The sequence below is a fragment of the Vicugna pacos genome, chromosome 35 (assembly GCF_048564905.1).
Source record: "Vicugna pacos chromosome 35, VicPac4, whole genome shotgun sequence".
Taxonomy (NCBI): Eukaryota; Metazoa; Chordata; class Mammalia; order Artiodactyla; family Camelidae; genus Vicugna; species Vicugna pacos.
Genome location: NC_133021.1, coordinates 15445003 through 15458074, shown reverse-complemented (window position 1 = coordinate 15458074; position 13072 = coordinate 15445003). Strand labels below are relative to the sequence as shown.

At 35.6% G+C, this 13072-nt stretch overlaps 1 protein-coding gene across 1 annotated transcript in view; it reads left to right on the top strand.

The window, feature by feature from the left end:
* Positions 1-13072, top strand: part of LOC102532168 (WD repeat-containing protein 35-like) — a 45569-nt gene that overhangs the window by 26090 nt on the left and 6407 nt on the right. Inside the window, exons 13-21 of the mRNA XM_072955013.1 lie at positions 128-197; positions 1181-1234; positions 3112-3221; positions 3702-3912; positions 6355-6435; positions 9318-9454; positions 9778-9981; positions 10816-10962; positions 11836-11968. Of these exons, the coding sequence (XP_072811114.1) occupies positions 128-197; positions 1181-1234; positions 3112-3221; positions 3702-3912; positions 6355-6435; positions 9318-9454; positions 9778-9981; positions 10816-10962; positions 11836-11968 (1147 nt within the window). The remainder of the gene's footprint in view (positions 1-127; positions 198-1180; positions 1235-3111; positions 3222-3701; positions 3913-6354; positions 6436-9317; positions 9455-9777; positions 9982-10815; positions 10963-11835; positions 11969-13072) is intronic.

The window sequence follows — 13072 nt, the reverse complement described above, 5'->3', positions numbered from 1 at the left end:
ATAATCAAGATATTTGTATTAAATAACAATATTCATTGGTGTCATCCAATCCTTTAATTGTCCTAGAGATCATGAATAGTAAAATATCTTCCTTATACTGTCATTGAAATTTGAATTTTTTTTTCAGAATTTATCATGTTGATGATACTCCTTCTGGGTCAGTGGATGGGGTGCTTGATTATAGTAAAGCCATTCAAGTAGGTGATTTTATTATTGCCAGCAAATGTTAATATCCGTAGATTTGGAAATACTGTAGTTTTATTTTGAGACCAGAAAAAAAATTATTTCCAGTGAATAGCATATTATTCTAGTAATTCTTTCAAAAATTTCTATTCTGTAAAACTTTTTCTAGATCTGCTGATTTTTTTCTTCTTTTGGTTTTTAAAACAAAAATTTATTTTGACATAATCATAGGCTCACAAGAAGTTGCAAAAATAGCACATAGAACCCCTTTACCCAGATTCTCTCAATGGTGGCATGTAATGGGAGGATAACATCAAAAGCAGGAAGTCGACATTGGTAATGGTGCTGTTAACTAGACTATGACCCAGTTCGTTACTCAGTTTTCACTAGTTTTTACACGTAGGTTTATGTAACTTTATCACCATAAAGGAACTTGCCTCATGCTTCTTCATTTCCACACCCTCTCCACCCCCATCCCTGTCCCCTGGCAGTCACTAATCTGTTTCCATCTCTATAGTTTTGTCACTCTGAGAATGTTTTATGAATGGAACCATATAGCATGTAATCTTTTGAGATTGGCTTTTTTCTCCAAAAAACCCAAAACCAAAACCAAAAAAACCCTAGAGACCCATCCAGGTTGTACAGAGCTGTGCCGTTTGCCCCTCCTCGTTCTGGCACGTGCTGGTCCTTCTGCCAAATGTTCGTCTTCTACAGCTAAGCCCAGGCTTTTACCTCTCTTCACATTTTGGTGTAAGCTTATGCTCCTCCCTCTGTGCTCTCGTAACTCCTGAGTTTACCTCTCCTCTTACCATACTGCGCTGTCTTTAGATGTCAGTCCACTGTCTTCCCCAGTAGACTTTGAGTAATTCCTGAGGGCAGAGATTTCTATACTTAGATGCTATAGTTGAAGTATTCTTCTTAGTGAATTTCATACTACCTTATACCAGATTAGTCATTCAATAAATATTTGTTAAAGAGTAACATTGATTTATTTTAGGGAACAAGGGATCCAATTTGTGCCATAACTGCATCTGATAAGACATTGATTGTGGTAAGTTGTTAAAAAAATTACCCTATGAATGAGAATTGTTTAAATTGTAAAAATAGAATAAAGCAGTATGTTTTGGATTTGAATTTCATCTTTGGGTGCCTCCAGTTTTACTACGTCCAACATAAGAAATAAGAACGTTTTAAAGATTGCCTCACAAATTATTAATCATTTGCAGAAATAGCAGTTTATAAAAGCAGTAGAACTGTGGCCAGCTGGGGAGAGTGTGACAGTGGTTTGAATGAGCCCTGTAAAGGGTTGGCAGATTTGGAGAGGACTGGATGGTGGTAGTGGGTCTTGGAAAGTTGCCTCCTTTATGTGGCCTGTTAGTTTGTACCGGAGAAGGTGCTTTGGCTCAGTCAGTTTCACAAGGCTTAGAATGAGGAGGTAATGTGTTTGCTAGCCAGTAAAGTAAGTCTGTGGCAAATTTTTGTTGAATTTTTCAAACAAAATCAATGTATCAATGTTACAGTGTCTTTTCTTGAGCTCTGATATTTAAAAATATTAATTTTAGAAATAAATGTTTAATGTAGTAATGCTGGTGGAGTCACTGAATTTGAATTATGTAAACAGATCCTTGATAGTGTGTATTTCCAGTTCTACTTACATTCTTTAGACATTAGCTAAGTTTATGGGGGGGAAATCTTAAGAACGTAGTGTTCATTATTCCTCACCTAATGATGGTGTATGTTTTAAGCAATTTATCTTACAATCAGATCTGAGGAATCTCTTGTTTTTTTTTGTTTTGTTTTGTTTTGGTTTGTTTTGGTTGTGTTGTGTTTCTGACATGTGCAGGAAAAATCAAAAAACATGCAAGTCAAATCAGTCACAAAAATTGACTTAATTCCTAGATGACAGGGTGTACCTATGAGAAACACACTCCAATAGTTTTAATACCAGCCAAAAATTTTAATGGAAAAGATATCTTCTGCATTTAAAACTTTCCACTTTTGAAATTCAAATGGTTTTTAGAACCATTACTTTTTCAACCTTTTAAGACCACAGGATCCCCTTTTTCAAAAAAAAAATCTTACTGTGTACCTCAGCATATTAACTCTTTTAAAGACTATACCTCCCTTTTATACATTAAAAACGTCCCCACTCCTGACCACCCCCACTCTCCCCAGCCTTTCTGATAGGCCCTCTGCAGACGCTGCAAGAGCAGTGATGCTCGGTTTAGACCGGGGCGGGCGGAGGGTGGGAAGGGATGGCTGAATGCAGCCTTGCACTTTTTCCCATTGCCATGGCCTGAGGCACAGCAGGGTTTGGAAATCATAGCTCTTTCCTGTCTGTTGCTCTAACTCTTGGTCTGTCAACCTTAAGGCTTGTACAGAGTTGCATAGAAACTTATGCTCTGTTTTATTTTTAAGCATATTTAGACTAATACTCATTGTATCACTGCTTTCTGATCATCTCCCTTTGCCACAAACTAGTATCACATAGATGGCGTAGGAGAAAAATGTAGACTTTCAGTAACAACTGTTTCCTATAATGATCTTATATTGATGTTTCATATAAGTGCTTTATATTTTAGCTTTTAATATACCCTGAATATTAGCCAAGACAACTGTAAATAACCTTAGATATTTCTTCCTTGTGATAGAAAGCTTTGTATATTATCAAAGAATAGGTTTCTGATTTCTTTCTTGAATGTTACATTTAAAAAATTAGATCACCTTCAGCTACTTTAAAAAGGTTTTAATTAAATTAAGAGGTAAATATGTACTCAGAACATATTTCTAAGTATGGAATTGGGAATTCACTATGACACCATCACTTTGGCTTTGAAACAGTTCTATGAACATATAGGGAGACCTGTAGTTGTAATATAATATTATGATGTTTAAATATGCTTTCATAATCAAACATATTTTCCATAGAGTCGTGAATCTGGCACCATTCAGAGATACAGTCTTCCTAATGTTGGTTTGATTCAAAAATATTCCCTTAATTGTCAAGCCTGCCGGTTATCCTTGAATTGCAACTCCAGGTAAGTCTGAAAACTTCCCTCACTTAGGTGTTGGACTTAGAGGTTATTCGTTGGGATTGCTGCACTTATGTAATAAATGCAAAGACGTGTTTGTTTTCAACTTAATAAAGCTCAATGTGACTTTACTATACTGTATTTGTATTTAAACATTGTATTCACTATACTATGTTTAGTTTAGATATCTTTCTCTAACTGGGCAAAATACAGAAATTCTAGTGTAATATTTTAACATATTTACACACCAATTGCTTTAATCCCTTTGGATATTTTTTTCTCACACGGAAGCAAAATGGAAAGCAGCCCACATCTTCTATCAAATTTATAAACATGTGTTTAAAGCCAGTTATTTATTTAAAGCCGTTTCTCCCTGATTCTCAGGTTCTGATGAACTAATTTTGAAGCATGGTGGTAGGTAATTATATTCATGATCGCTGGTAGCACTTTCACAATTTTCCCCTTCTCCAATTTCACCATTTGTAGTCGTCTTGCAATCATAGACACCGCAGCAGTTCTAACCTTCTTTGACTTGGATGCTCGGGTAAGAGACAGCACAGGACAGCAAGTCACTGGCGAGTTGTTAAAATTGGAGCGAAAAAATGTCTGGGATATGAATTGGGCCAGAGATAATCCTGATCTGTTTGCAATGATGGAGAGGACAAGGATGTATGTTTTCAGAAACTTGGATCCTGAGGTAAAAACAAGAAATGAGCATTAACAGTGCATAAATAATGAGCCAAATATCAAAACCTGGACATTTCCCCTTTGTTTCTTCAAGAGGTTTATTGGTGTTGGCTCCATGAATTTCTGAAAATAAATAGAAACATTTCTGTGGAATTTAAAAATATTTGGTCTTAAGTGGGAATAATATTTATCCTTTAAAGATTCTCTACTTTCTCTGAAAGACGCTTCTAAATCTTTCTCTCCTTTTTAAAAGATGGAACCATGGTCACCAACTGTATAGCCTTTGTTTTTTCCCTTGTTAAAGTGAAAAAAAAAAGAAAGGAAGAAAATAGTATTATTTACTGAAATTGCCCAAACAAAAAATGTAGTTTTGAAATTGCCTTATCTTTTCATACTTCTGCCTTTCTGTCCACCTTATTCTGTGCTTACCTTGTCTTATTTGTGTTCACATGAAGTCTGTCACCCACTAACCCATGTTCTTCCTCACCCTGATGGTCTTACTGTGCCTCGCCTACGTTCTCTGAGGTATCAAGAAGCCCCTTTTTCACTGATTTTCAAGTTACAGTTTTATTTTCTACTTGTGGCTCACATCAGCTAATTTTTAGCCTCTGAATTTTCCTGCCACTTAGTCTGCTCTGTATCAGCCGTTAGATGTTGTGTTTAGGAAATTCAGAATCATCTGAGTGGTAGCCTAATCAAAACAGCATTAAGAAAGTAAATCTTTTAAACAATTTTTGAATTATTAGTGGATTTTCAGATTGGAATTTTTAGTACTCCTGCTATATTCCACTACTGTGCATAATAAGAGATGACTTGATAAATGCTTTATGTCATTAATTGATGTTTGTTTGGACCTATAGTTTCCTTCTTGGGAAGAAATTGCTTGCTTGGGCCCCTGAGCTACTGAAGGTCTTCTGTAATGACTTATTTAGTGGTAAACTATTTGCCTCTTTAATATCCTAAATTAGTTTCATGTTTCCTCTTTTGAGCCCTACTCAGAATCTTTGGGTTAGTAAATGACCTTATGTAAATTGCTCTCAAAGGCTTTTGTTGAAGTTTTTAGGAGTCTTAAGAATTTTTGTAATTTTTAGAGCCTGGGGAATGGCTCAAAAGAAAGGTGTTCAGGGCTGCTGCATTTGACCCGTATGCATAGGCTGCTTTCAAGGATCTGAGGGAAATTTGACCCTTGCTACAAAACAAGTATGAAAATTATCCCTTGAGATCACCTTGAGGATGGAAGTAAAATACTTTCTGACTGTTAGGGTCCTTTTTCCATCCTTGGCTCTACTTATAGTAATTCTGAAACCATATGCCTAGGAAAGGGAGAAGATTATGCCTGGCTGTCCATAATGTGTATGTAGCACACATGGTTAATCTAGTACCAGGGGAAATCTTAGCCTGGTGGAAAGCATTCCTTGAGTAGTTTAACAAAACAGCCTTTTATTTATTTATTTTTGGAGTTTGTTGTCTGGCTTGGGAAGTTCTTCAGTTTCTATTAGATTTAGAACTAGGTGAATTTCTTATAACCTTACCACTGACTGAATTTCTTTATAAATCATGCTGTGCTGTTCTTTTCATTCATGAGAACGCTGCCTGGCTGTGGTCCCTGCTTGGTTAGTTACTCTGCTATTTATTCCTCCAGCTGCTTGTTGACTGAGCATGTGAGGACATACTCTTCAAAACAGAGCTTACTAGAACTCCTTCAGGACACAGTGTTCTTTATTATTATTCAGGAGATAAGCTATTATTTGATGGTTAATGTTGAATGTATTTTTATCCATTTGAGTGTTACTATGAATTCTAGAGTCATACCTTTCCTTAAGTTGTAAACCTTTCTTCAGATTATGTGTGAGAAAAGGGTGCCATTTGTGTACAAAGTTCTAGTTCATTGATAAAGTACATTTTCTTTGAAAATTAAAAAATAAGTGTTTAATGTTGCTATTCCCTGCTTGATCCTTTTCATCTCCAGTCACCCTCTCAGGGTACTGATTCAGCTCTTTTATTCTTTGTCTTAGATCTTCCCTCTCTTTGGTGCTATTTTATATTCATAGTCCTTTCATATCTCGTATTTTCATCAATTAGTTTCTTATTTTTGTACATTTGCTTCTTTTCCAAACAAGGGTTTTCTAAAGTTTTGAATCCGTACCCACCATATATGTATACTTACTTATTTAGAAGAGAACATCCTTCTCTTTTAAAGGTATGTGCTGAAATAGGGGTGAAATCTCATGATGTCTCTAAATTTACTTTAAAATACTTTAGCCAAAAAAATTGACTGAAGCGTATTTAACAAAATGTTAATTATTTAGATGATGGGTATATGGGTGTTAATGACATTCTCTTTACTTTTTTGTTGTTTTGAAAACTTTGATAATAAAATTTAAAATCATGATATGTTAAAGAAGGGAAATTTTGTACAATTAAACTTCAGTATTTGTTTTTGTTTTTAAAGGAGCCCATTCAAACTTCTGGATATATTTGTAACTTTGAGGACTTAGAAATTAAATCTGTTCTTTTGGATGAGATATTAAAGGTAATTCTTATTACGAAACAATTATATTTTTGTTGCTGGCTTGACTAGGATTCATTTTTGCACCGGGCAGTGCAGTGTCCTGGTTAGGAGTGTGGATTGAGGAGTTCCAGCCCTGCTCAGTCACTTACACAACCTTTTTGCTGGTTCCTTCATCTTTTCACCTTCATTTTCCTTTCCTGTTTATAAGCCTCAGTGTTTACCTCTATAAAATGTGGATGGTAATAGCACCTATCTTATACGATTGTTATCTTACAAGATAATTTATGAAAAGCACTTAGCACAGTGGGAGGAACTGAAAGCTGGTAGGTAGTTGTTGTCATCATTATTTTTATATTAATAATAGAGATACTGAAGAAATATTTGATAATTTTCTTTAGTCTTTTTCTTGTTCAGGGATATTTGAGTAACCTTTTGTTTGGAGGTCCATTATCCTCCCATTTTGTTTTTAGGTTTTCATAAAATACTCTAATTCCAGATAATAGAATTCAGATAATTTTTGAATCTCTACTTTGGCCTTCATTGAACATTCTCTGAGAATTTTTTACTTTAAGAATATATTGAAAATTTCCCTTCACTTTATCTAAATATTTACTTGTCTATGTACCATGTATGTTTTTTGGAATTGGAATAGATTTAATTTTCCAGACGTTAGCTGCATTTTATAGCATGTCTTCATATTTTGGTTTATATGTAAATTGCAGCTCTTTTATTGTGAACCAGTTTGTCGCTAATCATGCCTGCTCTGCAGCAGCAGGATGGGTTTCCACCCTAAACTTGGTTCGCATGTCAAGAGTGATGACACTACAGACATACCAAAAGGGTGCAAGAAGATATTACCTACATAATGGGGTTTTTAAGGGAGAAAGGACAGGCTTCCCAAGCTGGTCCAAAGATGGTTTGAGAGCAGGGAAAGGAGACTGGCTTGGTTTTTTGGGGAGGTGGGGGAGTTAGAGGGTGGGGTTAGAGTGAGAGTTTCCATGTGTACGTAGATGTCTGTGTGCTTTGAAACTCCTGTGGCGCCAAAGGATGGACCACTTGTTCTTTCTCATCACCTTGCCCAGATGTGAGGCAGAAGAAGGGGGAGGGATGAGGCTTAAAAGTTGTCAGCTGTCAAACATCAGAAAGGAATGTCTGAGGTTTTATTGCAATCTAGATGGTTTAATGATTAACATTAGGTAAACACCAGAACGGTATTCTAGAAAGCAGTAACCTGTATGTGGAAAGATACATTTGATAGACTAGAAAAATAAATGGAAATAATTTTATAAGAATGGCATCACTGTACAATCTACTTTTGTAGTGTTAAATTTGATTTTAATTTAATAATGTGACAATATTTGAAGGAATTGTAGAACATTAGGTAATTTTTTCTCACCACAAACAATACATTTTTCTGGGTAAGAAAAAACTATGAAAAACTAAGTTTATTGCTTTTAAACTACATTTTCATTTTTAATAGTGTTGATTGTCCATTCTAAAAGATGATGTTCTTACATTTTCTCCCTCTTTCTCTTCTTTTTTGTTAGACATACTATTTTTATGTTGTCAAGATTTAGAACTTGACATTTTGTTTTGTAATCCTAATTTTCAGTTATTTAGAGTCACATTAAGAGACAGCTATTACCAGTTTTTCCTGCATTTTCTTTGTACATGAGTGCTTAAAAATGCCTGTGATATTGTTGGCCTGATAATTGTATTGACTTTTATGAAGAATTTTTAAAAATGCATATTTAAATTGTTAGATGTACTTTAAAATTCTTGATACACTGGACACATTTTTTGCATATCTAATTCTAGAGTAAAGAATATCTATAGTACTGTTGCCCAGTTTACAGGCAGTTGTTAAACTGTAAGGAAAACCAAGTTCTCTCTGACAGTTTTGTTTTCTGACTTACTATGTGCCAAGCCATAAAGAAAAGAATATTGTCGTACCTTAGTTCCCACTGAGGCCTTGTCGACCCAGGAATTGTTTAGCTAAACTGTGGATTCCTTCAGACATACAGTTTTCAGAAATAACATGAGTGTTATACACCTAAAACTAATGCAATGTTGTATGCCAATTATATCTCAGTAAAATAGGGGAAAAAGAGAAATAACATGAGAACTTTCTTGGAAGACTGGAGAAGGAATGCAAAAAGAAAAGAAGGGAATTAACATTTACTAAAGTTCCTTCATATGAGGTGTTCATTTGTCTTTGCATATTTTTGTTTATTTGTCATTACAACTGTACTTGGTAGATATTACACAGACCTCATTTGTAGATGAGGAAGACTCTTAGTGGGTAAGATATTTAACCAAAGTTCATCTATTCGTTGACTCAGCAAATATTTATTGAGGTCTAGTGAGACAGTTTCTGGCCTCAAGTAGAGGAGCTGGGGAGATGGACAAGACATTCAGCCACCGGAAGAGGGTTGGGGATGTGGTTCAGTTGGTTGGTGTATCTCTTATAAGGTTTGAAGCAAGAGAGCATGAGGTCAGTTCTGAGACTGCAAATAATGTGAGTAACGCAGCTAGGCACTGTGCTAAGTGTTTGATATGTTTTCTCAGTTAGTCCTCACAATGCTTGGAAGTAAGTTTGATTATTCCATTTGTCCAAAGGAAGAATCTGAACAAGTCTGCATAATTGTGAGGGACCCCTTCTACCACTGTCCCCGTTTAACCTCAGGAAGGACTTGTGGGTTGGGGCTGTTTTCCAGATAACTCAAAAGATTCATATATGGGAATTTCTTTTCTCCCTGGTTTTGCTCATAATATGATGCAGTTCCTGTTTTGGTTTTTTTTTGGTTTTTTTTCTGTTTTGTTTTGTTTTTTACTGTAAAAAAGAAATACATATTCTACAGGGAACAGTTTGATTTTTTTTTTCTTTTCACCTTTACTTTCAGAATCCAGAACATCCGAACAAGGATTATATCATTAACTTCGAGCTTCAGTCCCTGCGAGATAGCCGAGCACTGATTGAAAATGTTGGCATTCAACATGCATCTCAATTCATACAGGACAATCCACACCCCCGACTTTGGTATTTAAAAAATTCAACAACAAAAATACCTCCCCAAATGTCAGGTGTAAGCCTTACGGTCTCAGCTCTGTCTTCCTCTGCACTCATCCTAGCCTCCTGATGGGAGTAGACTTCCGTTCTTGTTCTTTTAAAAATACAGAAATTCAGTTTCGATTTGGAAGTACTCAACAGAAGCATAAAATTATATGAACATGGATAAATGTGTTAAAATAACCACTTCCCACCATGGTTCACTAGAAACAACAGGTGTAATAATTGAATTCTGATTCGAGACTTCTTTATCAGTAACTTGCCATATGTTTTCCTGTTCTTTTGTACTAAAGGCATCTGCTGGCTGAAGCAGCTCTTCAGAAGCTGGATTTGCACACTGCAGAGCAAGCATTCGTGCTCTGTAAGGATTACCAAGGCATTAAGTTTGTGAAGCGCCTGGGCAACCTACAGAGCGAGTCCATGAAGCAGGCGGAGGTGGTTGCCTACTTCGGCAGGTTTGAGGAGGCGGAGAGAATGTACCTCAATATGGACAGAAGGTCAGTGACGAAGGTGCTGACACCCAGAGTACTTCTGGAAATTGCGATTTTTTTTTCACAAGTGGGAATTGTAAAATCATGTGTTCTAGAAAATAAATTCATTTTGGATTACAACCTGGATATTCTGCATGACCTTCGTGAATTTATGCTTTGTAATTTGAGGGCAGCTTTATTCTCTCTTTATACATGTAGTAAGGGCTGGCCATGGGTTAGTTTTTTCATTTGGTAGGAGAAAAAAGTCATATATGGCTGCAGAAACTGGAAGCTTTAGCATTTATTTACTAAGCTGATTGTTTATGTTCTCTTTTTTGATTTAAGCCTTTTGTCAAGGAGCATGAAATAAAAATCAAAGATATTAGGGGATTGAGTGTTACTCTTCATATTTCATTTGATTTGTAGAAAATAATTATGAACTTCATTTCAGCTGTGAACATTATATCTAATTTTTATTATTTGTACTTTTAAGAAATTGCTAATACAACTTGGGCCCTGACAAGAAGTATAAAACCAAACATGTAAGCATGAAATAAGCCTGATCATGTCTTAAGAAATTGATGAAAAGAAGTGATTGTTATTTAAATCATTATTTTGCCAAGTAGCTTGAAAGTCTAGGAAAATAAGAGACAGGAAATTGTTTCCTTTTTCTTATTCCAGGTTCTCCCTATTGCCTCTTACCTGATGGGGCTAAATTTTAAAGTATTTGGAGAGTTACCTCATCTGTCCATTCATTGCTGTGTATTCTCAGGGCCCTAGAATTGAACCTAGCATGGAGTAGGCACTTGATAAATATTTGTTGAATGAGTGAATGAATGAATGAATGTCATTTTTTTGTAGAGATCTTGCTATTGGCCTCCGGGTGAAATTGGGAGATTGGTTTAGAGTACTCCAACTCCTGAAAACTGGATCTGGTGATGCAGATGACAGTCTACTTGAACAAGCCTACAACGGCATCGGAGACTACTTTGCTGATCGACAAAAGTGGTAGGTAACCTATGTGGACCCCCTCATCCATTTACCCAGCACTTAAAATTGTAGCTGCATGAGTACTTCCCTATGAAATAATGCTAGGGCTGCCTGAGTACTTCCCTATGACGCAATGCTAGGGCTGCCTGAGTACTTCCCTATGACGCAATGCTAGGGCTGCCTGAGTACTTCCCTATGACGCAGTGCTAGGGCTGCCTGAGTACTTACCTATGACGCAGTGCTAGGGCTGCCTGAGTACTTCTCTATGACGCAATGCTAGGGCTGCCTGAGTACTTCCCTATGACGCAATGCTAGGGCTGCCTGAGTACTTCCCTATGACGCAGTGCTAGGGCTGCCTGAGTACTTCCCTATGACGTAATGCTAGGGCTGCCTGAGTACTTCCCTATGACATAATGCTAGGCAAATGAAGGCCATCCTCCCGGCACCTAAATTCATGTAGTTCTAGATTCATGTTGAAGAGCAAGAGCTCCTTCAAGCTGTCATGTAAGCATCATAAGCCTTCGGAGTTTCAAAACTCACAAAACTTACCTTTTAGTTCCAGATAACTTTCTGCTGTTTGAGGATATAGTTTATATTTGCTTGTTTTGTTATTACAGATTTTTTTCCAGAAATCATTGGCTTTGTTCTTAAGTTATCATTTTGATCAGTATGCTTATTTATTTATCTCAGTGTTTGGAAATACAACAGTATATCAGATTAAAACAATATGTCCTAAGAATATTCAAAGGCATTCTGTAATGAAGATGATGACTAGAGTAATACTAGTACTGGAATCCTAATGAAAGAACATTTTTGGTGAAATTTGCTTATTTACCAGGAAACTCATACTAGTTTCATTAGTTTTAAAAGTTTTTTTTTTTCTTTCCCTAGGGTGAATGCTGTGCAGTATTATGTACAAGGCCAGAACCAGGAGCGCTTAGCTGAATGTTATTATATGTTAGAAGATTATGAAGGATTGGAGAATCTTGCCAATTCACTTCCAGAAAACCACAAGTTGCTTCCAGTAGGTATTAAAAATTTTAGTTTTTGGAGCTGTTAGGTGACTTTATAAGGTTTTTATGTTATAGGCAGGAAATGTCCTCTGTAATACATAAAATTAAAAATTACTACAACTTTACAGTGTCTTAGACATAGAATGATGCTTTAGTTATTAAACAAATGTCAGTATGCTTGAAAATGGAGAGAAAAATGTCAGTCATATTCCTACTATTTTAACATGATCATAGTCTTGAGTAGGGTTGTCAGTTTAGTAAAATTGTTTTAAAGAGTTAGCTGAAAATGTGAAATACTTACAGATGAAATGACGTCTTGTCAGAATTTCACTTCAAAATAATCTGAGGTGGGTCTGAGGAGTGGTGTGTGTGTACGTATGTTGGAAATTTGCTATGAGAAAAGTTTAAAAAGATAGCTTGACTTTTATTAGGCTACATTAACAATAAAGGGTTTAATGTTAAAAGAAAAAGAAACTAAAAGCAGAGTTCTCTTTAATTTTGTTCTATTTTCTCTTTTTAAGCCTCTTTAAATTAATTGTTGAATGATGTAAATGAGCTTGTATTTTATTTGTTTTATCTAAACTATAAAACACTGAGCTGTATGATACCTAGAGAGGTAAGAGCTCTCAGCTACAGGGTCTGGACAGGTATCAGTTGTAGGTTCTCCCACAATGTTTTGTCTATTAATAGATGAGTAAAGAATTCTGATAATTCAGGTTTTTTCTTTATTGTGAATCAGAGCAATTATCCCTGTAATAATGGCATTTTCACATACCCTTATTCTCAATCTTATGTGTTTACTTAAGTAGGAAAGAAACTGAAATTACTTACAACATAACCCTGGATATAGGGACAGTGAATCTGATATTACTGTCATCTGTTACGTGTGTCTGATGGTGCAGAAAAAAATGTTGCTGAAGGGTATCCAGAATAGTAATATTATTGAGTAAATACTAACTATAGCTATAATAACAATAATTAAATAATTAAAGTATAGTTTAATTTTTAAAATTGAAGTACAGTCAGTTACAATGTGTCAGTCTCTGGTGTACAGCACAATGTCTCAGTCTTGCATATACATACATATATTTGTTTTCATAAAGTATATTTTAATT